Source organism: Scheffersomyces xylosifermentans, assembly GCF_036884685.1.
Source record: "Scheffersomyces xylosifermentans strain CBS 12540 chromosome Unknown RJT20scaffold_3, whole genome shotgun sequence".
Taxonomy (NCBI): Eukaryota; Fungi; Ascomycota; class Pichiomycetes; order Serinales; family Debaryomycetaceae; genus Scheffersomyces; species Scheffersomyces xylosifermentans.
The window spans coordinates 528485-555401 of record NW_027042941.1 but is presented as its reverse complement, the minus strand read 5'-3'; the positions used below and the strand labels follow the sequence as shown (position 1 = coordinate 555401).

At 40.3% G+C, this 26917-nt stretch overlaps 10 protein-coding genes across 10 annotated transcripts; 6 read left to right on the top strand and 4 right to left on the bottom strand. All coding sequences in view use genetic code 12, as the record gives it.

The window, feature by feature from the left end:
* Positions 1–44: 44 nt before the first annotated feature.
* Positions 45–1622, top strand: RJT20DRAFT_34425 (uncharacterized protein). Its single transcript, XM_064919765.1, has one exon. The coding sequence runs from the start codon at positions 439–441 to the stop codon at positions 1501–1503; it is 1065 nt and encodes a 354-aa protein (XP_064774865.1). The 5' UTR covers positions 45–438; the 3' UTR covers positions 1504–1622.
* On the top strand, positions 1623–3755 carry RJT20DRAFT_34426 (uncharacterized protein). The gene has a single exon (XM_064919766.1). It carries the CDS (start codon positions 1742–1744, stop codon positions 3719–3721), a length of 1980 nt encoding a protein of 659 aa, XP_064774864.1. The 5' UTR covers positions 1623–1741; the 3' UTR covers positions 3722–3755.
* Positions 3756–3763: 8 nt separating this feature from the next.
* On the bottom strand, positions 3764–4517 carry RJT20DRAFT_126846 (uncharacterized protein). Its single transcript, XM_064916847.1, has one exon. It carries the CDS (start codon positions 4349–4351, stop codon positions 3935–3937), a length of 417 nt encoding a protein of 138 aa, XP_064774863.1. The 5' UTR covers positions 4352–4517; the 3' UTR covers positions 3764–3934.
* A 1291-nt stretch (positions 4518–5808) lies between these two features.
* On the bottom strand, positions 5809–7882 carry RJT20DRAFT_34422 (uncharacterized protein). The gene has a single exon (XM_064919764.1). The coding sequence runs from the start codon at positions 7709–7711 to the stop codon at positions 5933–5935; it is 1779 nt and encodes a 592-aa protein (XP_064774862.1). The 5' UTR covers positions 7712–7882; the 3' UTR covers positions 5809–5932.
* Positions 7883–8408: 526 nt separating this feature from the next.
* Positions 8409–11776, bottom strand: RIA1 (GTPase). Its single transcript, XM_064919763.1, has one exon. It carries the CDS (start codon positions 11530–11532, stop codon positions 8419–8421), a length of 3114 nt encoding a protein of 1037 aa, XP_064774861.1. The 5' UTR covers positions 11533–11776; the 3' UTR covers positions 8409–8418.
* Positions 11777–12768: 992 nt separating this feature from the next.
* Positions 12769–15164, top strand: DHH1 (DExD/H-box ATP-dependent RNA helicase). Its single transcript, XM_064916846.1, has one exon. It carries the CDS (start codon positions 13171–13173, stop codon positions 14698–14700), a length of 1530 nt encoding a protein of 509 aa, XP_064774860.1. The 5' UTR covers positions 12769–13170; the 3' UTR covers positions 14701–15164.
* A 1116-nt stretch (positions 15165–16280) lies between these two features.
* On the top strand, positions 16281–18075 carry ADE4 (amidophosphoribosyltransferase). The gene has a single exon (XM_064919762.1). It carries the CDS (start codon positions 16404–16406, stop codon positions 17991–17993), a length of 1590 nt encoding a protein of 529 aa, XP_064774859.1. The 5' UTR covers positions 16281–16403; the 3' UTR covers positions 17994–18075.
* A 1744-nt stretch (positions 18076–19819) lies between these two features.
* On the top strand, positions 19820–21490 carry VRG4 (GDP-mannose transporter). Its single transcript, XM_064916845.1, has one exon. The coding sequence runs from the start codon at positions 20103–20105 to the stop codon at positions 21177–21179; it is 1077 nt and encodes a 358-aa protein (XP_064774858.1). The 5' UTR covers positions 19820–20102; the 3' UTR covers positions 21180–21490.
* Positions 21491–22004: 514 nt separating this feature from the next.
* RJT20DRAFT_34359 (importin-alpha export receptor) lies at positions 22005–25459 on the top strand. The gene has a single exon (XM_064919759.1). It carries the CDS (start codon positions 22298–22300, stop codon positions 25265–25267), a length of 2970 nt encoding a protein of 989 aa, XP_064774857.1. The 5' UTR covers positions 22005–22297; the 3' UTR covers positions 25268–25459.
* On the bottom strand, positions 25460–26737 carry HAP2 (Hap2p). Its single transcript, XM_064919758.1, has one exon. It carries the CDS (start codon positions 26417–26419, stop codon positions 25652–25654), a length of 768 nt encoding a protein of 255 aa, XP_064774856.1. The 5' UTR covers positions 26420–26737; the 3' UTR covers positions 25460–25651.
* Positions 26738–26917: the final 180 nt, after the last annotated feature.

The window sequence follows — 26917 nt, the reverse complement described above, 5'->3', positions numbered from 1 at the left end:
TACACAGATAACCTATATTCTACAACACATTCACTTCATATTTAGTGCCGCTTACTTAATTTATGCTCACCAAAAGGAACAGTTTTTCTGCCTGCACGAAACATCCGATTCTGCTGACCTAAGAAACTATAAGAGACTGTACAGACAGACGTGGATTAAAGGTGTATACGATGTTGTGATTGTTAGACGTTTGAAAAGTCACTGCAGTTGATGGACAGTGTAATGTTCAATTAGAGGACCAGCGGACATCTGTGAAGGGATACATAGACAGCAGTACATAAAAGTGTGAGACATTATTGAGAGAAGAATTGACAAGAATTGAGTCGGAGGAATATATATATATAAATATATATATATATTATTATTAATTCTCAGCAGACAGTTTAGCTCTTTCTATTTGTATACATATATAATACCCGTAGACTCTAAGACTCAACAATGGCGTTCGAAAACTTGATCCCGCCAAAAGCTGAAAAGAACCTCGTATTGGTGCTCTCTTCGGGCTCTCGACTGGCTATTGACTACTCGAGCTCTAGCAAATCCGAGATATATACCATCACGAACTCGGGGGCATTTTTGGCTTACATTAAAGGACTCCTAAAGCAGAGGTATACAGAAGTGTATGTGATCGTTCTTTTCAGCCATTTTAAGGAGCTAGTGCCTCTCATTCGAATCTTGCGTTCAGTGAATGTCGAAGGGGCCGAAAACTACAAGCAAGACTTCCAAAAAAAGCCTACGGCACAAAATACATCGAATTCAAAACCAACAGATCCAGATGGCCATTCAGCAGATGAAGAATGTGATCTTCCAGTCCCATTTCAATTGTTTTTCATTCTCGACTCCAAGATTTTAGCATCGGATCCTATATCCACCAAGAGTATCGCATTGCAACAGTATTTGCGTTTTATCTCAGTTAAGCACGGGGCCAGCTTGGTCGTCGCCGAGAACACTCAGGACATCATAGAAAACCCAGAGGACCTCATTGGGTTGGAAATGGCGGCCCAGCCCATATTGGAATTAGACAATGCGGCAGCTACCAACGGAATTCTCGTCAACCAGTATATCCCAAGGGCATGGGACTCATGGAGCAAGATCATCCTTATTGCAAAATCCGTGGGTTTTTTGCTGCCCGGGTCGATGCTAGCAACAACACAGGACATTCAAGATTTCAAGATTCTCTATAATAGCTATTTCGAACAGGATACTTCAGATAGCATTCCCACCGATTCACATAGTGAAGACGAAAATGTCAGTGCGAATGCGAACTCTTCTGAGAACACAGTACTTCTACACAAGATACTTGAACGCATTGAAGGATCCAACATCAATGGCACTTCTTCCAAGAGTTTATCTTCCAACGGTATCAGTAACATGCCTCCGACTCCACCACCTACTAAACCAGAGACTCTCAACGAACTCATCCAACGCATTCATCCTCAACACTCTACACATTTTTCTACTACTCTTTCTTCTACTAATACTACTACTACTACTACCATTTAGCCCTAATGATTGCAAAAAAAAAAAGAGAACAAAGAAAAATACATGTTAATTCCTGCACACGCACCATACCATCTTCGGCAGCTCAGAAAAAGTCGTTGATTTCACACTGGCGGCAGTATGCCTAAAGGTGTCTGGTGGACTCTGGAGTAACAGGAATGGGATTCTGATCTAAACCCCTGAAAGTTGCAAGTGCCAACCATCGACAGATACCACCGCAAAATTGGGCCACACTGCCAGCATGCCCGAGGTAGAAGTTGAAGACCCGTTGAGCAAAAGAACCGCCAGGCTATCCATCTCTACCTTCGACGTCGAATCGGAAAATCCTCGAGTTCAGGTAAGGGAATTTCTTAAATCGTCCGAAATGAAGGAAAGACGTGACTCGGCAGTGTCGTTGTCATCGTTGAATGAAGATGAGCTTCATCCGTTGGAGTCAGCGGGGTCCAACTCATCTTCCGATTCGTTCAAGACGCCTAATAAAGGTAGTAAAAGAAGAAGATCGTCTGCACAATCATCCACAGCCGCAACCAATGCAAAAAAGCTCTTGAAATCAACAGAAGAAACAAGCCCTAAGAAGGTTCATAAGAAAAAGCAGAAGAAGGCCAGAATGCCGCCATCTGTTAAGATTTCGTTAGAGGAAGAAGAAGGAAATCGTGTCTCTTTCCGCACAATACGAGAGTTGGTTCTCAAAGTGTTCAATTGTAGTTCGGATAAGACGAAGTGTTTCAAGTTAACCAACCAAAATTCTATACCTAAGCTTGTATTCTGCTTTGTCCCGGGCTTGCCAATCCATGTGGATCAAGAATCATCGAAACCCCAGTTGGTATCCACTGCTGAAATTCCCAAAATAAATGAATTATCCTTTCTCTTTGAGAATTTCGATAACATAATTCCTACTTCGTGTCCAGGTTCGAATGAAGCCATATATTCACCTTTGCAGACAATCACAAATATACCGTTGACTAAGAAGGAAAAGAAAGATATTTTGGACAAATCCAAAAACACTAAAATAACTATATATGACTTGCTCATGACGGATGAACAGCTCTCTCTGCACAATTATCCAATGGAAATTAAAGATGAGGTAAAGGATCAATGGGTTGAAACAAAGGAATTTGATCATGAAGGATCGCATACGTTTGCATTGGATTGCGAATTCTGTCAGGCAGAATCGGGCAAAGTGTTAACTCGTATTTCAATAATTAACTTTCAAGGAGAAGTGGTACTTGATAAGTTGGTGAAGCCTAAAGAGGAAATCACAGATTACTTGACCAAATACTCTGGGATAACGGAGAAGAAATTGGAAGATGTGACCACCACCTTGGAAGATATTCAAAAGGAAGTTGTTAGCATTATATCGAAGGATGATGTCTTAATTGGTCATTCCCTAGAATCAGATCTCAATGTTATGAGGGTCAAACATTCCAAAATTGTGGATACTGCGGTCATATTTGAGCACTCTCGTGGCCCTCCACTGAAGCCGTCTTTGAAGTGGTTAACCCAGAAGTATCTTAATCGTCAAATTCAATGCGGAGAGAATACAGGTGATGGGCACTCTTCTGTTGAGGATTCCCAAGCTTGCTTGGACTTGGTAAAGTTAAAAATCCAAGAGGGGAGATGTTTTGGGCTCAATGTAGGTGAAGTTTCAATTTTCCAAAGATTGGCCATTGAAAATAGCACATCAGAAGATGATTTCCAATCTTTATGGATCAACTACAGCCAGTATAAAGATCAAGAGTCGTACAACGAACCAAGCGCAAATCATGTAAAAAGAGTTTATGTTCGTAATGACGACGATGTGGTTGCACAATTTAAGAAGGAAGCACAAGATAAGCGATTTGTGGTGTTGAGCTTGAGGGAATTAGAGTTTAATTTCGGCCTTTCCACCCCACCAGCACATTACACGGGAAAGATCCTGGAGAATGTTGACAAAGAAGCCTTATTATCAGAAACAAATAAGAGATTAGACACCATATACCAGTGCTTGCCAGAGAATTCCATGATGATAGTTTACTCTGTTGTGGGGGATCCTGCGGATATGTATAGATTACAGGGAGTTCGTAGGAATTTCCAAGCGTTAGAGCGTGAAGGAGTGGAATTATCGACAATCTCTAAGGAAGAGAGCTGGGATTTCGATAAGGTACTTGAATTGAAAGATGCAACTACTCGTGCAAAGGAAGCCATCACTTTTATAGGCATAAAACAAGCTTCATACTTGTAAAACATGAAAATCACTCTGTACACTAGCTAATATAAGATTATTCATTAACACATATATTATTCATTATTTTAGGAAATCTATTTAAAACAGCTGTATCTACTGATGAAGAAGCAACGAGGAAACCTACACTTGATTTGGTATAAAGACACATTATCGATGATTTCCTATTTTCCTAGTATCATCTTTTTGGAAGAACTGCTATCACTTTCTCTTCTAACCCAATCCTGAGATTTGTCCCTCTTCACTGCTAAATTTTATCGCAGACTCCAATTCTTTGTTAGACACCATACCCTTTGATTCCTCCTCATCTTTGACGAAATTAGACACTGAGCTGGGGGATCTGTTGGAATGATCGGTGATAGGAACATCCTTGTAGTATTTCCATTCATTCAAATCCAAGGTATCGTGGGGGTTGGCATTGAGAGATGCCGTGTTCTTGTGGTTGATATTAGTTTTGAACCAGCCCTTTAACTTAACCGACTCAGCGATAGCATCATCGCTAGAGGTATTAGACAAATTTGGCGTATACCAGTCTTTGATCCAGGTGACAGTTTCGCCTAGCTGTTCGTGGTACTGAACAGCGTTGAATCCTGATGAAATTGGGGTATTTGTTCCACTCTGAGAAAACATATCACGATCTGGGTAGTTTTGGGATTTGCTGGTACGACGGTGTTACTAGCGGGACGGTGTTGTTAACGGTCTGAGACGAGCAATTCTACAGACTAGAAATACAGTTGCAAGTACTTGGAAGAAAAGTGGCAACAAAATAACAGAAAAAAGTGCCTGTCGTTGGGCCAAGCCCTATGCGTGCTCATATAGTTCGTCCAGCTTGCCACACCCCCCTTCATTAAGAAATTTTCTGAATTGGTGAAGTCGTTTTCGGGGCCAAATCCTGTTCTGTGGAATTGTATGGGGTATTGCACCCAGGGATTATAGTAGGGGGTATTAGGCTAGGAGAGGCTACATCTTGCTGTATAGATGGTATAGACGGAGTATATAGACGGTTAAGACAGCATTGATGACGGTAATATTGCTTGAGCAACCCTCGCTCTAGGGTTGTACCCCTGTCATGCCCCTACCTCGGGTCTCCTCTGAATCGTGAACCGTGCTAAATGAAGGATCGAACAGTCGTTAGTGAGGTTTGTTCCAGAAAATGGTTGGTTTTTGGGGCGCCCGCATTTCGTTTCTTTTTTTTTTGGAGCACGGGAGAGATAGTCACGTGGAAGACATGGAAGCTTATAGTAAATGGGGCAAAGTATGGGGGAGCTGTGTCTGAGGGAATAGTATCTGTAGTGAGTAGTTCGTTAATGGTGTAGAATATAATGTGTGGTATAAATGTAGTATAATAAAAATTTAGTTGTAATGTAAGCCTTGGAGGGCAGAGCCTATGTTACATTTCTATAATGTCAATAGTAATATAGAACCGAAGTCATCGTCGTAGTCTTTGCCTTGTGGCTGTCTCGTCGTCCTCCTCCTCGTCCTCGTCGTTATAAATAGGCTATTGTCATAAAACAACAGTATAACGGATTTCTTCAAATATACAGTACTAAGACGTTACGTTCTGTTCTGAAGTGAACATGTCCTGTACCTACAGTACTCTTGTTCATAAGATTGTAACTACGTAGACAGTGCGAGCCATACAGGACTTTCTAATTAAGGTATCACATATACAGGTGTGCAGGCTGTCAATGGGACATTCTGGCTGTGGGGTTCCAGTTTATTCGTAGCGGAGTTAGGTCCGTGCAAATTTCTTAGCTACGACATGTATACCATGAGCAATTAGGATCGATGGCGGCATGAACAGGTGGTGTATCGTAATGAAGTATAAGCACAAAGCTTGGGAACTCCCAACCCCACAGATCGGAACCATGGATAAAGGATGCTGAAAAACAGCAAATTTGAGTTGGTGTGTCAGGCTACTCACCAGAAGACCCACAATAATAATCGTTCGTGATTGGAAGTGCTACAACCTACATTTCACTTTCTCACAGGTGACTTTTCTAAAGAGGCATAAGTGTAGCATTGCCTGCTCATACACAAAATGTAGAGAATGTAATTTTCATCTACTTGTTAAGGCTTGCAGCAATTCTTTATATTGCGGTAAGGATCCGTTCATCTCTACAACCATTAAATTATTGCAACTTATTCATTCCTTTCATATATATACTATGCAAGTGTATACTTCGTAAATAGATTATTTTCAATCTAATGCTATGCCACGGTGCTGGGAGGGTGTTGTTGTTGAGCGGAACTATTAGTAACATCGTGGGCTTTCTCTTCTTCGGTATTCTCAGCTATATTCTGTTCTTCCCCAGCTTCGTTAGTCTGTTGCTGATTCTGCTGTTGTTGTTGCAACTGCTTCTGCCTCATCTCTCTCTGCTTTTTAATAGCCTTCAGTTTGGCATTCTCCAATTTTTTCTTGATTTCTTCCCTCCTTTGTTCATCTCTACGAATTCTTTGGTCGTACCATTTCATCATTTGACGAGGTTGGGACCCGAATACGAGCTCATATTCGCAAAATAAACAACATCCAGCACCTATAGCACCTGTGTGGTGACGTGGTGGCTGATCTTTGGTTTCGGATGAAGCGTTCTTCTTCTTCTTTTTCTTTTTATTCTTTTTCTTTGTGGATGCTTTAAGCAGATCTGTCGAATTCAAGTTATGACTTCCAATATTCAATTCATTAATCGACGGTAATTTCATATTCGACGCATTCACCCCATTTCTAGATTTTGAACCATTCAGTCCATTTGCTGCTGATATACGTGATTGTAAGCTCATAAGACGTAACTTCTCTTCAACATTACTGTAGGTGGGGACCAACTTCCCGGTATGATCATATTCAAAAGTGAATTCGCATGAAGGACCCTCGTCACCAAATTCTCCACCACGATAACGTTCTCCATCATCATATTCATAAACTGGACAATCACAACCATCCAATCCATGTTCATCGCATTCTGGAGCTGCATTCAATTCCACTTCAATGTGATGTGTGGGAGGATATCCATACAGGTAAGGATCATCATTATTAATTTCTTCCAAGTCGTAGTCGTCCTGGTCGTCATCGTGGTATTCTCCATTTTCGTCGTAATATGCATCGGCATTACCCTCATGTAGGCCCTCTTCATCTTGCGTATCATACAAGGAGAACCCTTCGCGCTTACGTGGGTTAAAGGGCGCTCCATTTATATTCTGGTTAAAAGCATTAGTTCCTATCATCTGCGATATCTTACTACGGAGGAAGTCGATTTCATTTTCTTTTAGTAGTGACTCTGATGGATGTATGATCCTTTTTCCTGCGTTTTTCGAGTTGCCTGTTGTCCTATGGGTATTTGTACTCTCTTCTGTTTCCTTAGGAGGTGTCGATGGACTTCTTTTAGGAGCAGTATTTGGAAGAGAAGCTCCCAAAGATCCAGAAACCAAGGTTTCTATTCTATTATTCATCTCATTAATTACCTCATTGTCATCCATTTTATTGATCTTATCAGAGAATTCAGCAGATGCCTTTTCGAGTGCCTCCAAGAGACTGTAGTTGAATATTGGTTGCGAGTCACCATATCTATCGCTTGCTCCTATACCGACGCTTGCTTCGTCGTCTTCATTAGGAAATGGCAGGTAATTTTCCTCATCTTGGAATTGCTTATACATAGCTTGCAGCCATGTCTCGTAATTCTTTGATACCAATTCAAATAGTTTCTTGGGATCAAGTTGTGTATTATTGCCGCCATTATGTGATACTCCACCAGAGGCGTTGACGGGAGGTGCTTTTTCTCGATATCCCGGCGGCGTGGCACTCAAATTATGTATATTCTGAACCGCTCTGGCGGCATCAACCACTAGTTTTGTTGAGATGGCTGTTTTGCTGCTTATTGGTTGTATGGTGGAAGAATTAGCAGCAGCAACAGCACCATTTGTACTTGGCAGTTTTGCCTTTGAAGTCAGGCTGCTGCTAGGAGCAGGCTCTTTCTTCGTTTTTTCTATGGGCATGTTCTTATATACTACACATGGAACAAGGCATGAAGCTCATATAATGCAATTGTTACTATTACTATCTTCTATCTTGATCTTTTGGCATCCACTTCAACTGTTAATGGATCTAAGAAGAGTGATTAAATCGAAAATTTTTACGCCTGCAGATACTGTAGGGTGAGAAGCTTCATAGTTAAGGTTTTGGTTGTAGGAGGTAACACTGATAGATCAAATAGTATGGGTTATCTTATAGGAGATAGAGTAGTAAGTCGTCGAAGTGGTCTGTGGCATGTCATGTGTGACAGTGGGGAAGAGATACTTTTGCAATGGGGGAAATTCAGAAATTACCTGAAAAAAAATTTAGTATGTGGAGAATTGAATAGCCGTTTTCTCAGCCAGTGTGTGGGTTGCAAAAAAGCATGCATACAAACATAGGTTTAGCCCAGAGAGTTGATAATAGCAAAGAAGTTGATATCTATTCATGTGTACAATCTTGAAATAGAGTAGGATGTTGATGGTATCTTCTCTAATTAGTAGAATCAAGCTCGATCTGATGAAATAACCAATTCACGCTTCATCAGAAATGAACATCAACTTGACAAAATTTGCAGTCAACCACATAAACGGTTGCGAAATATCATGTCCTCACACTGCATTAATGTTTGTTGTATATTCTTGACCAATTTATTATATCTATTACTCTAGGGGAAAACTATTTAATGACTTTAATCCTTTTTAAGAGTTCTTTGCTTCTCGGCATTCTTGACAACCTTTTCGTCCACGAACAAACCCTTACGTCTTCTGATTTGATTCATGTACTTTCTGGCAATATTTTCTCTTTCTGCAAATTCTCCCAATTCCTCAAGCTCCTCTTCGGTACGTGGAACCCAGAAAGGATCAATTTCTAACATATCAAAGCCGTCAAAGACTAATTGAGGGCTGGCAGCACCTGACGTTTTCTTTCTGATGTCTTCTGAAAAACCAAACGCTTCCACAACTGGGATTCTTGCTTCAATGGTGAAAAATGGCGTACCTTCCTTCATCTCTTCAGAAATTATAGATCCTCCTCTTTTTTGAACAACTGCATATACCTTACCCAATACCTCTGCTGTAGCTTGAATATCACAGGTATACATTGCAAGGAACAATCTTGGAGATTTCAGCAAAATTTCCTTATGAACCAAGTTACGGGTATGTACAATCACTCTTCCTTGGTTTGAGGTTTTAATCTGCTCTCCACTGTCATCAGTAAGTATACCACTTTTCTTCAAAGTCACAATTACTCCTTGTAAAGGCTCGGAGGCTAACGGGCCTTCTTTTAATGCGAGTTGTACACCATTGACCACATTATTCTCATATTCAAATCTGAGGATATCAACATTATTGCCAAATAAATGCCTAAATTGATGGGAATTCAGTTGTGCCTCGACAAAAAGATTAGGGCCAATTGCTCTTGGTCCAAATGAGACTAAATTATCTACAAAGTCCTCTGCACTTTGAAATCCATGATAAAACTTGTTCTCTTCAATTATGGAAATCAACTTTTGTTTGAAAGTTTCAATTTGCTCTTCAGTCACATGCTTGTGTTCCACAATTGCTACAATTTCATTTTCATGTTCTATCAAGAACAGGGTGATTTCCTGAGGAATTGGAGACACATCAAACTCTAGATCAACACCTAAAAGGTTCTTCTCATTTTCATTTTCGTATTCTTCGTCATTACCACTGTTATCGCGCTTGTTGCTAGCTAAGCCCTCTCTAAATGGAATAATTGGTTCCTTTACTGTTACTTCACATCCCTTGGCAAATCTCTCTTCCAAATCCTTCAAGCATCTTTCGAGATGAAGTTCACCAGCAACACACATAAGTAACTCACCTGTATCGTCATCAAAAAACCACTCGAGAACCGGATCAGCTTTTGCTAAAAGATCCAAGCCTCTTTCCAATTTTGCCAATTTGACGGGATTCGTTGGTTCCACTGCAATTTTCATGATTGGTTTGTTATGAATTAATGTTGAAGTTGATGCAAGGTTAATGTATGGTTTGTCTTCAGTTATTTGTGATGTCAATGTAGCGTTCTTCAAAACAGATTGATCAAGTCCAACTACACCCACAATATTACCTGCTGGAACGGTATGCATTCTGACTAATTCTCTACCCATGATCAAGAATAAATCTTTGATTTCCACTTCATGGATAATTTGCTCTTTGTTCACTTGACTATCTTTTGGTAACGAAGCATCATATTTTGGACCGATTACAGTAATCTTTTGACCCTTCGAAAGCGATCCGGAGTAAATCCTGGTGAAGCCAACCAACGTTTCTGTCTCTTCAATTTCATCGTCTTCATCCTCCTCTTCAAAATCCTCTTCCTCAAATTCCCACTCAAATGCATCCTTCTTCACAATTGTAAATTCATCCTCGGTTTTGCCCGCATCGGACACCGCAGCTGCAGCTTCTGAAGCTTTTCTCGCCAATTCTCTTGCAATTCTACCCCTTTCTTTAATCTCGTCTGCCGTAAGCTCACTAGAAGACATTTCTTTGGGTAATTCTTCATTAGGAATTGAAAGCAATTTGGAAACGTATGCTAACGTGTGGTGGTCTGGATCCGAGGAGTTGCAAGTACGAATTGCTTGATCAAACGCTGGATCTACCAATTTGGTCTTATCCGTTTCATTTTCGACAACGTTGTAAATACTTTCGTCTAATATCTTCTCGATTCTTTGCAGTTGTGCAACAACAGGACTAGGCAAATACTCTATAACAGTGCCAAGAATAGCATGACTTATTGGTATCCATTGAGACATTATAACATTTAGCAAGTTCTTGTAATCCTTAGACCTCAAATCTCTAGGTCCGACCTTTGCACCCAATTTTTCAATTATTTTCTCCAACTTCTCCTGGTTTCTTTCAATTAAACAGTTCTCGTAGACGGCCCATATTTGCTCCAAAATTAATGATACAAATATAGGTTTCATATTACTCTGAGATGCTTTCAATTTCTTGCCTGGGATAATTTTCTTATTCTTCATATCCAAATAGAAGTCTCCCCACAAAGTTTTCGATAAAACAGCATGTGAGAATCCCAATTTAGCCAGGTATATCTTGGCAAATGTGTTTACTGTGAAGGCCCAACCATCAATTGCTGATGCAAAGACTACATTATTCTTTTCGGGGGTGAAGTACAATTCTTCATCATCTTTCTCGACGAATTCAGTGGTAGATCCACTTTCTCTCCAGATCATATCATCTTCCATTCTTTCACCTACGAAGAAGGACCCGATGACGGAATTCACTTGTTCAATTACTCTGGAAATATGTTGATAGGCTTCTAAAGGCGTCAATTTCCATTCGGTTATCAAACGATCGATTTTGTTTATCACCAAAATCGGTTTCAACTTGTCAACCCAACATTGTCTTAATACGTTGACTGTTTGGGAGCAGACACCTTCAACGACATCGACCAAAACTACTGCACCGTCACACAATCTCGACGAAGTGGAAACTTCTGACGAGAAGTCAATGTGTCCTGGGGAATCGATTAAGTTAATCAAGTGCTCTTTGATCTCAGTTTCTTCGGAGTTCTGCTTTCTGCGCATAACTTTGAAATACAAAGAAATGGCCGAGGATTCCATTGTGATTCCTCTGAGTTGTTCATCTTCTCTAGAATCCAAATATCTAACCTTTCCGGCCATTCTTTGTGAGATGATACCATTGGTGGCCAAGAGAGAATCGCTTAGCGATGTTTTACCGTGATCCACATGTGCCAAAATACATATATTTCTGATGCACGAAGCGTCCAGTTGTAGTTTATTAACTGTTTCTTCTGATAATCTCATTGTGGCTGTTCAATTACTTTTGCAGTCGTTGCAGTAACATTTCTCCACAAACGAAAATGACTAATTAAATCCATCATTAGCTGAAAAATCATCGCAGGCTAAATGATAACTGGAGAACTGCACCGAAGCAACTCTCACAAAATTTAATACTGCGAAAAGATCATCGCGAAAATGAGACAGAAGATGAGTACTTCTCTATGGTGCAGAGTAATAATGAGATTTTTATATAAATATATGTATTATGAATATATCTTCATAATTTTATAATTTTATTCTGGGGAAAAGTTGAGTGGAATATAAGGATATACTCGGAATTTTGCGTAGTTTCGTTTGCAACGTCAATTTTGGAAAAATTTTGAACATAGGTGGAAATACCTTGCCATGATATGCCCTCTCTGTTCCAGTGCTCTTAGACAGCATTTGTTAAACCCTAGTTTATCGATAATTGCCTGTCCATCTGAAAATTGCGTTTATCCGTTTAATTTGTCCATCAGCGAGTTGCACGACCAGAACCTCATTCTTTCCAACGTCTCAACTTCGGATATCATGCATAACATCCATCGTAAGATGGTTGAAGACCCTCAAATCGATGATAAAATGGCAGCATTCATATCGCGGGACGATCCAGAAATCAGCTAAATTTTTTAATTCCGTGGTATGAAGAGACATTGTAAACCAGAAAAGAAGAATCTACTGAAATAAAAGGGAAGTTTTTTTAAAAAAGTCTAACAAGATTATTATACTCAAGGTGGGCATATCTACAGCTATTTCGTATTCTCTGGGAATATTGGGCCACGGCACATTGATGTTTCCCTCATACTAGTAAAAAAACATTCATGCCATACATTCAATAAAGGTCTCGCTAAGCTGGCCTCGGTGCAAAAATCAGTACTACACAAATACACCTCTGGTGCACAGAAACATGTACATTTCACTACATCCAATTTGCACAATTTGACAAATAAAAACTATTCCCAATGCCTACTCTGACCTCAACTACCGTCTCATATTCCCACCAATGTTGTCTATTGCCCAAATAGACTTCCCCATACAATCCCCATACAATCTCCAGACCTTAACCTATGGTGACAATACTAACTATGAGCTGTGCCGGGTAACCGTCGTGCCCGTCCAATTATTTCGTTCAAATTTTTCGTTTGGCCGGTTCGCTGTAGAGACAACCAGTAGAAGACAGCATTTTATATAGGTTGACAGTTAGCCATATAGACGCCCAGTAGTTCTAAAATTAACTATACAATATAACCCACATCTTCACCTAAAGTGCCCCTTGCGATTATTCGTGTTTAATATTGGAGCATCATCTTGAAATTCATACTAATAGCATAGTGTACTTGTTCAATACCTAACTTATTGCTGTCATTATCATAAAGCAGTCAAGGAAATAGTAGACCACCGATTAGCACCGTTAGAAAAGTTTGTCATTTGCATTCGTCAGAAATAGAACAAACTTCTTGTATTATAATATACCTATCCCTTACACCATATTACCGCTTATTGTTGGCTCATACTAGTCTTCAATTCAATTGTTCATAGCTGAATTTACAACCACCTCGACTGAGACCAACATTCTAAGGTTTTCATATTTAACCATCACATATACATACATAAACCGTCACAATGGCTGATAACTGGAAACAGAACTTGAACCTTCCTGCTAAGGATACCAGACCACAGACAGAAGATGTCTTAAACACAAAGGGTAAGTCCTTTGAAGACTTCAATTTGAAAAGAGAATTATTGATGGGTATCTTCGAAGCAGGTTTTGAAAAGCCTTCTCCTATCCAAGAAGAGTCCATTCCAATGGCTTTAGCTGGCAGAGATGTTTTAGCCAGAGCCAAGAACGGTACTGGTAAAACAGCCTCGTTCGTCATTCCATCTTTACAACAAATTAAACCAAAGGTCAACAAAATCCAGGCCTTAATTTTAGTCCCAACTAGAGAGTTGGCATTACAAACCTCCCAAGTCGTCAGAACCTTAGGTAAACATTTAGGTATTCAATGTATGGTTACCACTGGTGGTACATCATTGAGAGATGATATCTTGAGATTGAACGATCCAGTTCATGTTTTAGTGGGTACTCCAGGTAGAGTGTTAGATTTGGCTTCCAGAAAGGTTGCTGACTTATCCGAATGTCCATTGTTTGTCATGGATGAGGCCGACAAGATGTTGTCCAGAGAATTCAAGGGAATTATTGAACAAATATTAGCGTTCTTCCCACGTAGTAGACAATCTTTGTTGTTTTCAGCTACTTTCCCATTGGCTGTCAAGTCATTTATGGATGACCACTTAAACAAGCCTTATGAGATTAATCTTATGGACGAATTAACTTTGAGAGGTATTTCCCAATTCTATGCTTTTGTAGAAGAAAAGCAAAAGTTGCATTGCTTGAACACTTTATTCAGTAAATTGCAAATTAATCAATCCATTATTTTCTGCAACTCTACCAATAGAGTTGAATTATTAGCGAAGAAGATCACCGAATTGGGATATTCATGTTACTACTCGCACGCTAAGATGCCTCAGCAGGCAAGAAATAAAGTCTTCCATGAATTTAGACAAGGTAAAGTTCGTAACTTGGTTTGTTCCGATTTATTAACAAGAGGTATCGATATTCAAGCTGTTAATGTGGTCATTAACTTTGATTTCCCTAAGACTGCCGAGACTTATTTACATAGAATCGGTCGTTCCGGTAGATTCGGTCACTTGGGTTTAGCTATTAACTTGATGAGTTGGAATGACCGTTATTCGTTGTACAAGATAGAACAGGAATTGGGCACCGAAATCAAGCCAATTCCAGCTACAATTGACAAGAATTTATACGTCGCCGAGAACCAAGATGCTGTCCCAAGACCATTCAAGATCGACGAGTTACCAAAAGGTAACGAAACTATCCACAATAAGGCTGGCTATGAGTACAAAGGTCAGCCGCAAGTCAAGGAACAAGAACAGCACCAGGCACCAGTCCAAACCCAACCTCAACAAGTCGTTCCACCTCAACAAGGACAACCACAATTTGCTCCTCAGGGTCTTCCACCTCAGCAATTCAACGGTGCTTACCCTTACCAACAATATCCCTACCCACCACAACAGTTAAATGGTCAATACCAACAAGCACCTCCACCTCCTCAACAACAACAATACCAATGATTGTTGGCATAATTAAGTAATGCGTACTTTTGAGTATTTTAAAGCAAAGGTATATGGGCTATCTGGCCTCATGAGTCATGAATTGTATATTAGCGTTGTTGTTCTGCCCAATTAGTTTTCTTCTACTTTTCATTTTTGTTTTATTCTGTTCTCCTGAAGGTTTTTACCTCTTTGTTCAATGGTCGGATGTATTTCTTCAAACTTTCAAGGTGAGTCACTCATTCTAGAGATCAAGGAGGTCTTTTCCCTTCTAGAAACGGAACCTACTATATAAAAGAAGCAGGTTATTTATAGTTATCCTATGCGACACAATATGTTAACGGCGCAATTGGCTAAGAATCTAAAGTGAATCTAAATTTTTCACATTGGTAACGTGCTGAATTAACAACGTATATTCAGCAAGCGTCACAAAAAAATATAAATTATGAATAGTGCTTCTAAAATTGATTTACGTGTAGTCAATCGTGTAGTCAAATAGATCTACTATACCACGGAAGTGTAGTTCGTCCCAGGCCAATTTTGTGTGCTTTTGCTATTGTGAAAGTCCTTAGTATTAAAGTGCCATTATAAAGATGAACTAATTTGCAGTACCGGGTGAGGGGCAAGACGGAGGGGTAGGCAAAAGAAGTGGGATGGGGATTTAATATGTTTACTAAGACTTTTATTAAGTTTTTGATGCTCTGAGTGATCCAAACATATGCCTTCGTTGTTGTGATTTCAGTTCTTAAGTTTAAGCCTCACTTCCCTAATGGTCAACGAGCCCTTGGGGATTTATTAAAACTTAGTCGAAAAATGGCAAATATTCTTAAATTTTTTTAGGCCTTCATGTTTTTTTCTAGCGATTTCCATAGTATATCTTCAGATCTCGCTCTTCAGTCTTATTCCTTTCCACTACACAATTCTTACAACCTTTTGCATTCCCCTCTCCACCTTCATCTTTCACCTTTTACCTTACAATTTTCACCTAACCTCTCACCTTTCGTGGCCACCATATTATGGCACAACTCTTAGCTGCAAAACCCCAACGGTATCCAACGGTATCCAACGGTACAAAAGCCATTCCTGCCGGATATTCCTCCTGCACCTCCTGTCTGAGGCAATTTGACTCCGACTCTGCACAGATACCGCATCTCCAGAAAAAATTTATCAGGCCGGTCCTGCGACAATAGCAGAAATGCGTATTGGATGAGTTATTATCTTTTGACTTCTTCAATAGCAGAAGTTATAATCGTATTGATAATAGGCCCCAAGCTGGCAGGTTCAAACCCCTCCATAGGCTGCAAGACTGCACTTTGCCTCCCTTAGTCTCCACTTACAACAAAATACCACCAAATACCATCCCGTACCGCTGTGTCCCTTCAGATACAACATACAATATTTTTCCTCAGCAGCAGGTCTTATTTCTTTTGGGAAGTTTCGTTTACCGGCACAAAAAAATATCTGAATCATCATCTCCATTTTTTCCACGACTTTAAATTTTCATTAATAATTGTTAATAGTGTTATACTGTTGTTTCTTCTCTCTTTTAAGAAATTAGCTTTCTTCATTGTAGCTTCTGCTAAGCCAGACTTCAAAACAAAAGAACTCGTCCTTCAACAGGTACACACGGACTATTCGGTCGGTGTAGCATAGTTGTCATCGCAGAAGTGCAGTTGTAAACCTTACAATTCACGTTTTATATTAAAAAGAGCAGACAAATCGAAATGTGTGGTATTTTGGGTATAGTGTTGAGTGACCAGCGCAAAAACGTTGCTCCCGAGCTTTTGGAGGGTGCTATGTTCCTCCAGCATCGTGGACAAGATGCTGCAGGTATTGTCACTTGTGGCTCCAGAGGTAGATTCTACCAATGTAAGGGTAACGGTATGGCAAGAGATGTTTTCACCCAAACCAGAATGAGCAGCTTGATGGGAAACATGGGGTTGACCCATTTGCGTTACCCAACGGCCGGCTCCTCGGCTGGTAGCGAGGCTCAACCTTTCTATGTGAATTCTCCATATGGTATCACCTTGAGTCACAACGGTAACTTAGTCAATTCTATTGAGTTGAGAAGATTATTAGATGAAGTTGTCCATCGTCATATCAATACCGACTCCGATTCCGAGCTCTTGATCAACATATTTGCTGCCGAGTTGGATAAGTTCAACAAGTCAAGAGTCAACAACCATGATGTGTTCGCTGCATTGACTGCTACCATGACTACAATCAGAGGTGCTTATGCCTGTGTAGCCATGTTGGCTGGTTATGGTATCATCGGTTTCCGTGATCCTAATGGTATCAGACCTCTTTTATTCGGAGAAAGAGTCAACAAAGATGGTTCAAAGGACTACATGTTGGCATCCGAGTCAGTCGTGTTGAAAGCTCACGGTTTCACTACTTTCAGAGATGTGAAGCCTGGTGAAGCTGTCATCATTCCAAAGGACTGCTCTGGTGTACACAAGCCTGAATTCATGCAAGTCGTAGAACCAAAGATTTTTGCCCCAGATATCTTTGAGTATGTCTATTTTGCTAGACCAGACTCCGTTTTGGATGGTGTTTCTGTTTACAGATCCAGAATCGAGATGGGTATCAAGTTGGCCAACAAGATTTCCAAGATTAAAGATCTTGACATTGATGTTGTTATCTCTGTTCCAGACACTGCCAGAACTTCAGCATTCCAAACTGCAGTGTCATTGAATATTCCATATAGAGAAGGTTTCGTGAAGAACAGATATGTTGGTAGAACTTTCATTATGCCTGATCAGGCTGAAAGAAGATCTTCCGTCAGAAGAAAATTAAATGCCATGGAGTCCGAGTTCGCTGGACGTAACGTTTTATTGGTTGATGATTCTATTGTCAGAGGTACCACTTCGAAGGAAATCGTGGCCATGGCCCGTGAAGCTGGAGCCAAGAAGGTGTATTTCGCATCCTGTGCTCCACCTATCAGATTCAACCATATTTACGGTATCGATTTAGCCGATACAAAGGCTCTTGTTGGTTTCCAAAGAGATGAGGATGAAATTGCCAGAGTTATTGGCGCAGACAAGGTTATCTACCAAGACTTGGAGGACCTTATCGACTGTTGCAAGAGTGACACCCTCAAGGAATTCGAAGTCGGTGTGTTCACTGGTGATTACATCACCGGAGTAGAAGACAACTACTTGCAAGAGTTGGAGAAGATCAGAGCACAGAACCAAAGATTGAAGGATAGAAGAGATCGTGGTTTCAGTATCGATACCTGTATTGATGCCAGTGACATGGTAGACATCAAAGCCGAAGTGGACATCAGTATATACAATAGAGGTGACTACGAGTAAGATCAGTAGTGCCGACGGATGGTCATGTAGTTATACAGTTTATAAAATTTAATAATAGTCAATGTTGCATTCATAGAAAGAGGATAAATAAGAGTAGATAGTATTAAGGGGAGGGCCATTAACGATGTAAGAAGCAAAGGAGAATAAGAGTACTATTTTTAAAATATGCCAGGTGAACCAATTAAGTTAACTGTAGTTTTTGATTTACACCTTAAGAGAGCTTCTCAGGTACAGGTTAAGAGAGTTTCTCATGTGCACTGTAAGAGAGCATTCCCTTCCCTTTCAGCTTATACACACCAACTTGAACAGCTACCCATGTGTTCCTCGTACCAATAGGGAAGCCCGGTCAGATCTAGCTATGGTCTCGTATTAGATGTGAAACGGTTCTCGAGGCGACGGCAAGAACTGAATCGAATCACCGACACAGAAGGCACCACTGTACACATTTGTATCTACAGACCAGATAAAGTCTCACAGCAATCCATGCTCAAACCTTAAAACGGAACAAAACTTTACTAAAAGGGACAAGATGCAGCCATAGCTGCGTGTGTGTGTCTTAGCATCAGCAGAGATGCTATTGGTTGGAAGTACGGAAAATAGAGTTAGAGTTATCAGGACATGCATGCCGATCGTTGGTGATGTTCTATTTAACTTGTTTGGTACCTGAGGGAAAGGAAGGATAAGTGGTCTTTGCGTGATTTCCTCGGTAATTGTGCTCGATTGTGGAGATCGTTAGTTAGAGTTAGATACTGTCGCTACTACAATTTATACCATTACATATTTCCATTGATGGAAGTCATTGTCTTGGTGCCGTTCTGGAGCCCGTGGCGCAACTCAAATCCCAACATCTCCTCCTCTACAGTCTATCTCGAGGCGACTTGCTACCACGGTAAATTAATTTACGAACAGAACTGTGAAATATTATTCAGCACTTGTAATGGTCTCACAAACGCGAGGTTTAGCAATGGTGGTTGTTGGTGAAAAATAACGCTTCTTTGGGTACTGCACTGCCGCGATAGCCATGTGTGCATGGGTAACTACGTGGAAGGTGTAGAAGACGTTGTAGTAGCCGTGGAGGGTGAACCAATCTTATATAGTGAAGATATTGCTGCATGTCAAACACGTTCGAAACAAATATCGTTATCTATAGAACGCGTCAAGGCAGAAACTCTTATGTGCTGCTCAAATAGAAGAACCTCGTATCTTGTCAAATCTGGCACTACCATTGGTACACTTTCGTCAACTTAAGACAATCGCTCTTATGGTCCCGTCCCCCCTCCTTCACCCCCGGTGCCCCTTAACACTATAATATACAGCTCGCCTGGCAGCTCTTTGCTCCCAACGAATTTCGTAGTGAAATCAACACGTCCACCGCGTGCAGAACAGAATCAGGCTATACAATGAGTTTCGCTCGCGGTGCACTCCCCGTTCCGTGGTAATATACAGAGACACATAATACACACAGAACAGACAATATACCACCACACAGACAACAACGGACATCAACAACAAACGTCAACGATAACACAGCACTTTTCCCACGCGAACACACATCCACCACCCAAGCCTTAAGCGAAATATTAGCTGCCATTTAGTTTAATTTTTTTCAACAACAACTAATCTGAACTTGACCAGTTTTTACCTAGTAAAAATCTTTGCTCACTACAATTCCACTACCAACTTCCTCTCTCCCTCTCTGCCTCACTGCCTCTCTCCATCTCTCTAACACGTGAAATACTCCAACGCCCTCATTTTGCATCTTTGCCTGGCTGGTCTGTACAGTGCCTACACAATGCCTACAGAACCAGTTCTACTACTGTACGCCTGATTTTCTTTTTTTTTTTTCCCCTTCCTTTGTGTGTTGTTGTTCACAGGCCTCTATTTATATACTGTCAATTCCTAATTTCGTGTTGAGAATTTTGCTGGTGTCTGTAAGCAGAGGTTTTCACAGCGAGTAGTAATATTTGTTGACAGAGTATTTTGTCCAAACGTCTTTTCGTGTTCTCGTCCCTTCGTCTCTTGTAACATCCCGTTCATCAGACACTTTGTCGCTTCGCTCCGCTCCAACCTTTCGCCTGTTAGTCTCGATCCCACCGGTCTAACATTTGCATGGGAATTGTCCTGTTCTACCTTATCTCACAAGCAATCTACCTCGTCCGTAGAAAGTACTTCGCCAACTCGAAAAATCAGTCATTCACCATGGAAAAATCCAACTACGCCAGCTCCATCGCCAACTCGGGGCCAATCTCCATTCTCTCATACTGTCTCTCGTCCATCTTGATGACAGTCACCAACAAGTACGTGTTGTCAGGGTTTGATTTCAACCTTAACTTCTTCTTGTTGGCCGTCCAGTCCATTGTCTGTATCGCCACCATCGGTACCTTGAAGGGATTCGGAGTCATCACCTACAGACAATTCAACAAGGATGAGGCCAAGAAGTGGTCCCCAATTGCCTTCTTGCTCGTTGCCATGATCTACACCGGTTCCAAGGCTTTGCAATACTTGCCAATTCCAGTCTACACCATCTTCAAGAACTTGACCATCATCTTAATCGCTTACGGTGAAGTTATCTGGTTCGGTGGTAAGGTCACGACTATGGCTTTGGGCTCTTTCCTTTTAATGGTCTTGTCTTCTATCATTGCTTACTACGGTGATAATGATCCAAACCAATCCGAAGACTCTGCGTACGCTTTGTACTTGGGTTACGCCTGGATGTTCACCAACTGTTTCGCCTCTGCCTCCTTTGTCTTGATCATGAGAAAGAGAATAAAGTTGACCAACTTCAAGGATTTCGACACCATGTACTACAACAACTTGTTGTCCATTCCAATCTTGCTTATTTCTTCTTTCGTATTTGAGGACTGGTCCGCCAAGAACTTGGCTCGTAACTTCCCTGAAGACAACAGAGTCGCAACCATCGCTGCTATGGTCTTGTCCGGTGCATCTTCCGTCGGTATCTCTTACTGTTCTGCTTGGTGTGTCAGAGTTACTTCTTCCACCACCTACTCTATGGTTGGTGCTTTGAACAAGTTGCCAATTGCCCTTTCTGGTTTAGTTTTCTTTGAAGCTGCCGTCAACTTCTGGTCCGTTTCCTCGATTTTCGTTGGTTTCGCTGCCGGTTTGGTTTACGCCGTTGCTAAGCAAAGACAAGCTAAGGAAGCTTCTGTCTTGCCAGCTACCAAGTAATCGCACTTTTTGTTTGTAAAATCAGAGAAGAGAAATAAACAAGAGAGGCTATCAGAAAAATGCAGAGTGATAAGATGATTGAAGTCTGTATCGAGGAATTGTACTCAGCAGGAGACCAGGTATTCACTAGCTCCTTCAATTATTAGCATATTTATTTATGAAATATTTCTCAGTGCATTGCAGCTAGATCATTGCCGAGACGTTTCTTCTCCTGGATTATAATACTATTTTTTATTTATGTTGTAGTTAATAGAATAATACCATTGATATGAAGCGTAGATGAGTAGGAGTTTAGAAACACCGAAATAGTCATTTTTTATTTCATTTTTCATTGAGTTGATCCATCTTCTAATGAATAATTCGTAGTAACTACTATTCATTTTTCGGTGACTACTCGTTTTGCGGTACGGGCTCCTACAGTACAATAACTTCCATTATACCACCAGTAAGACACCATTTTCCATCCATTTTTCTCCGTAAAAAGACCAAAACCCACCTTTAACCATCCACCAATGATCATATTTCCACACATAAAAGCATATATACAACCTAAATACCTTATACCTCCCACCTCTCGTCCACTTAATTCTCCATCGATCTTACTGCAAAATTGACACACTCTGAACTGTATGCACACTCTTCTCAATGAAAAAAATCAGAGATCGCAAACAGCAAAAGTGAAGAAACGAACTGGCGGTAACGAGATCTTGACGATAGAAGAAGTAGTAGACACATTGATTTGTGAGAAGTTGTAATAGGACAACTGTCACTTGAGATATCACGTAGTAAGCAGCCAAGTCTTTATTTTGCCACTTAGAGTAGAAACTGAAGAATCGTAATTAGGAATAGATAGTTCTTTATTATTATCTATTTGACTGGTTTTAGTGTTATTGTTTTCTTGTTGGACTACAGTTGTATACCCGTTTAGCAAGAAAAAGGATACAATTGAGTCGGTAAAAATTGACATCTTGAACAGAAGTTAGAGACGAAATATACCACAGGTTTCAATACGTTGGATATTCATTTCAATACCACGTACTGACAAGCGAACTCGCTCAATACTCACACTAAACCACTAATATTTCACTGTGATCACCCAGAAAGCTGGAATTACAAAAATGGCTGAGAATTCACTAGAAGCAATTCCCAGATATCTTGAGCAATCGCTCTCTCCACAGCATGCTAAGGCAGCCGAGACCCAATTGAAAAGCATCGAGACTCTCCCTGGCTTCTCAATCAACCTACTTCATGTCATTGCATCAACCAATTTGTCGCCATCTGTGCGGTTAGCGGGCGCCCTTTTCTTCAAAAATTTGGTCAAACGTAAATGGATTGACGCCGATGGATCGAGTTATCTCCTCCCTGTGGATGATGTGGCAAGTATCAAGTCCGAAATATTGGACATTATGATCAAATTGCCAAACCAGTTACAGGTTCAAATAGGTGAGGCCATCACCCTTATTGCCGAAAGTGACTTTCCACAGAACTGGCCCAACCTCATTGATAACCTTGTAGGAAAGTTGTCCCTCGAAGATTTTGTCAGTAACAAGGCCATTTTGTTGGTTTCCCATTCGATTTTCAAAAAATGGAGACCATTATTTCGCTCAGATGAGTTGTTCCTGGAAATCTTGTTAGTACTTAATAAGTTTACTGACCCATTTTTGAAGCTTTTCGTCGAGGTTGATAGGCTCATCGATCAAAATGCCTCGAATGAGGCTCAACTTAGTATTTACTTAGAGAATCTCCTACTTTTGCTCCAGATATACTTTGATTTCAATTGCCAGGATATCCCTGAGTTTTTCGAAGACAATATGAACGTGTTGATGGAGGTTGTTCACAAATACTTGGTATTCAATTCCCCTCTTATAAGAAAGGACGACGAAGATGAGGAGATTGATATTTTAATCAAAGTCAAAACTTCCATTATTGAGTTGATTTCACTTTACATTACTAGGTATGCCGATGTGTTTGAGCCTTTAGTACAAACATTCATCACGTCCGTGTGGGATTTGATCAACAATTACGTCACAAAACAGCAAAAGTATGATTTACTCGTTGGTAAGGCATTGCATTTCTTGACATCTGTTGTCAAGATGCCTGCATTTCAAGGAATCTTTCAAAACGAGTCTTCCATCAATGAGATCATCGACAGAATTATCTTGCCTAATATATACTTCAGAGAGGTGGACGAAGAACAGTTTGAAGATGAGCCAATTCATTTTGTCAGATCTGATTTAGAGGGTTCAGATTTTGATTCCAGAAGAAAGTCGGCAACTGACTTCTTACGAGAACTAAAGGAATTGAATAGCGAGCTTTTGACCAATACAGTAATGAAATACGTTAACCAGTTTTTATCTGTGAGCTCTAACGATGACTGGAGAAACAAGGACATAGCCATTTATTTATTTTCTTCTTTAGCCACCAAGGGTTCTGTTACTAATGTCGGAGTTACATCAACTAATGTATTGGTGGATGTTGTCAAGTTCTTCACTGAAAATATAGCCAACGATTTGGTCTCTGGCACAGCTCATCCTATTCTCAAGGTCGATTCTATCAAGTATATCTTCACCTTCAGGAACCAATTAACTAAGGAGCAACTTGTTGCTACATTACCAATGTTAATAAACCATCTTGACACGAGAGGAAACCCAGTTGTCTACACATACTCTGCGATTACAATTGAGAAGCTTTTGGCAATGATTAATTTCCATGCTGACCATGCACCTGTATTCAATAAGCACGACATAGCACCATTTGTGAATGACTTGTTGACTAGACTTTTCAACTTGATTTTGCTTTATGATTCTACCCCAGAAAAACTCGCCGAAAACGAATTCCTCGTAAAAGCCATTATGAGAATTTTGCACACTGCCGAAGATACGCTAACACTGGAACAGCGCCTTCCTATTATTGACCAGTTGTTGCAAATTCTTCGAATTACAGCCAGAAATCCATCGAATCCTAAGTTTTCTCATTACATTTTCGAATCTTTGGGTTTATTAATTAAATACGGCACGGCTGATATTACAAGATATATGGAATTAGTAGTCCCTGCATTACTTAATATTTTGGGCGAAGATGTCCAAGAGTTTGTACCATATACTTTCCAAATCTTAGCTTATTTACTCGAAAGCTACCCAAGGGCCAACGGCGTTCCCGAAACGTACAAGAATTTAGTCAAACCATTGCTCGCCCCCAGAGCTTGGGAATTTAGGGGAAATATTCCAGGTATCACCAGATTGCTTGTTGCAATTGTTGAGCATGACCCTTCGGTCTTCATATCTCATGAAGATTTAACGCCTTTGTTAGGTGTATTTCAAAAGTTGATTTCCTCCAAATTGAATGACTCTTACGGTTTTGATCTCTTACAGTCCATTCTCTTGAATATTCCATTATCATCGCTCCAACAATATTTGAATCAGGTTGCTTTATTGCTATTGACTCGTTTGAAAAACTCGAGAACAGACAAGTTTGCGAAGAGATTCACACTACTCATTACAACTATTGCAAGTATTTCTTTGGATCCTTCCAACAGTAGGTTTAATAACGCATCTAGTCTCAACGGTGAATTTATAATTGGTCTTATAGATTCGGTCCAGCAAGGTGTATTTCAGATGATTTACAATTCCTTCGTCCTCCCCACTTCCAGCACTATAGCTAACCTTCAGGACAAGAAAATTGCAAACTTGGGAATTTCCCAATTTTTGACGACCCAAGCTTTTACGAGCGGTGTCTACGTATCATTGACAACACCAACAATTGACCAATTAGTCAAGAACATAAGCTCATATTCTGGTATCAGCAAATCTTCAGGAACTGCAGCTGCTGGTAGTCTTGGTAATGGAACGGTGGCAGTATCAAATGCTCCTCTTAGTGATTTAGACTTGGATACTTCTTCATTTGGTTCAAACTTTTCCAAGATTGCTTCTATCAGTAACAAGCCTTTTGATCCGGTGAGTTCAATAAAGAATAATGATTATGAAGCTATCAAACTTGGGGTAGTATCAAATATCAAAAAGGCAAATGCTGGAGCATTAAATGGGTTAAGCAACGAGACTACTACCTTGTTACATAGTATCGGTATGTGATGTTTTACTGCAAGATCCATTGATAGTTGCCTTTGTGTTGACATAGTAGAATTTACTAGGACAATTACCTATAGACTTTAGCGGTACAATCCTAGCATCAAGGTTACAAACAAATATACATTAAACTATCGTAACATACATTTTCATAGAAAATTAATCAAACTAAGTATAAAAGTCAATTTTACTTTCAAGGATTGATGAAGTCAGATTTGAACAGCGATATCCTTATATGTTGAAGACAACAAATTTATTGAACAGCAGATTCAAGGTCTTCAGGTAAACAAAGAACAATAGAAATTACTTCAGATACTTTTTTGAATATTCTCTTATTTGGTACAATTATTATTATTACTATTATTATTATTATTATTTTCGTAATTTCCTTTACTGTTCTTCGATTAAGTTCTCGAATATGGCTTCATGTTCTGCTTCCCCATTTTTCGCTACCGGGACTTCACTCTTATCCTTAATTTCTTCAGACTCTCCTTCTCTATTAAAAGTATCGGATGAAGGTACTTCAGACGAAGAGCCTACATTGTTAGCAGAGTCACTTTCACCGTTGGCATCCTCGCTGCTTCCATTTGCCTCGTTTTGTTTGTTCTCTAATTCTTTTAACTTTTCGAGTCGTTCCTTTTCTGCTATTTCTGCCGCTGTTAAGAAACGGCCTCCTTGCCCTCTTGGACGTCTCATGGCATGCTTATGTCTCGACTCGTGCAAGTACGGCTTTCTTGTTCTTGCTATTTTTAAGTTCTCTTCCAACTTTGCTCTGGCGATTCTTCTTTTCAAGATTCTGTGATATTGTTTAGCATTCACATAGAATGGCTGCTCTACAGCCAGGTCTGCTGGCGGACTTGGTGGTTCTACGTGCTGTTGCTGTTCTTCGTAATATGGTTGTTGTTGTTGAAGTTGGGAGTGCTCTGGCGCATTATTTTGGGGAATGGCATCGTAATATGGCGTTGAGTGACTAGACCCAGATGACGACGATCCGTGGTCTAATATAGAGTGGGACGGTTGTTGAAGGTTTGGCTGTTGTTGCTGTTGTTGTACGGATGTGTGTGGGTTATAGTAAGCTGGTGCCGGCACTGCGGAACCGTTTACTTGATCTTGGTAGTATACAGCGTTGTCAGCCACGGTGTGGGACAACGAAGTCATTGTATATTCGAGTTTAAGGAGTGACTGGTGTGGTTTATTGCCCTATTGGCGAAGATAAAGTCCGTCTTTGGTGGTATTTCTACTCTGACCTGAAATGTGAACAATCGATAATTTTCAATTGAAAGTAGATGAGCTCACCGAGATCCACTGCGATCGCGAGGTAATTTGGTATATCTACAATAAGTAACTTGAGTTGGGCGACTTCAAGCGAGCTATGGCCGAGTCAAGATGTACAAAGTGGGTGTATTTGAACTGTGCTATGCCGATAAGACATGTACAAGCGGAAATGAATGAACTGAATGTCTGCCCCTCGTAAAGTCGAAAGAGAAAATTTTGGATCCGGGGAGAGACAGGAGAGTTACGAGGGAGAAAAGCACTACCGAGGGTGAAATAGTTCACAGGTGATGTTGAGAGGAGGGATTAAGAGGTCTACTAAGTGCACAGTTAAAGGTCTTGGCATGAAAACTTGTTTACCACAAGAACGGAAGTTTTATTCGT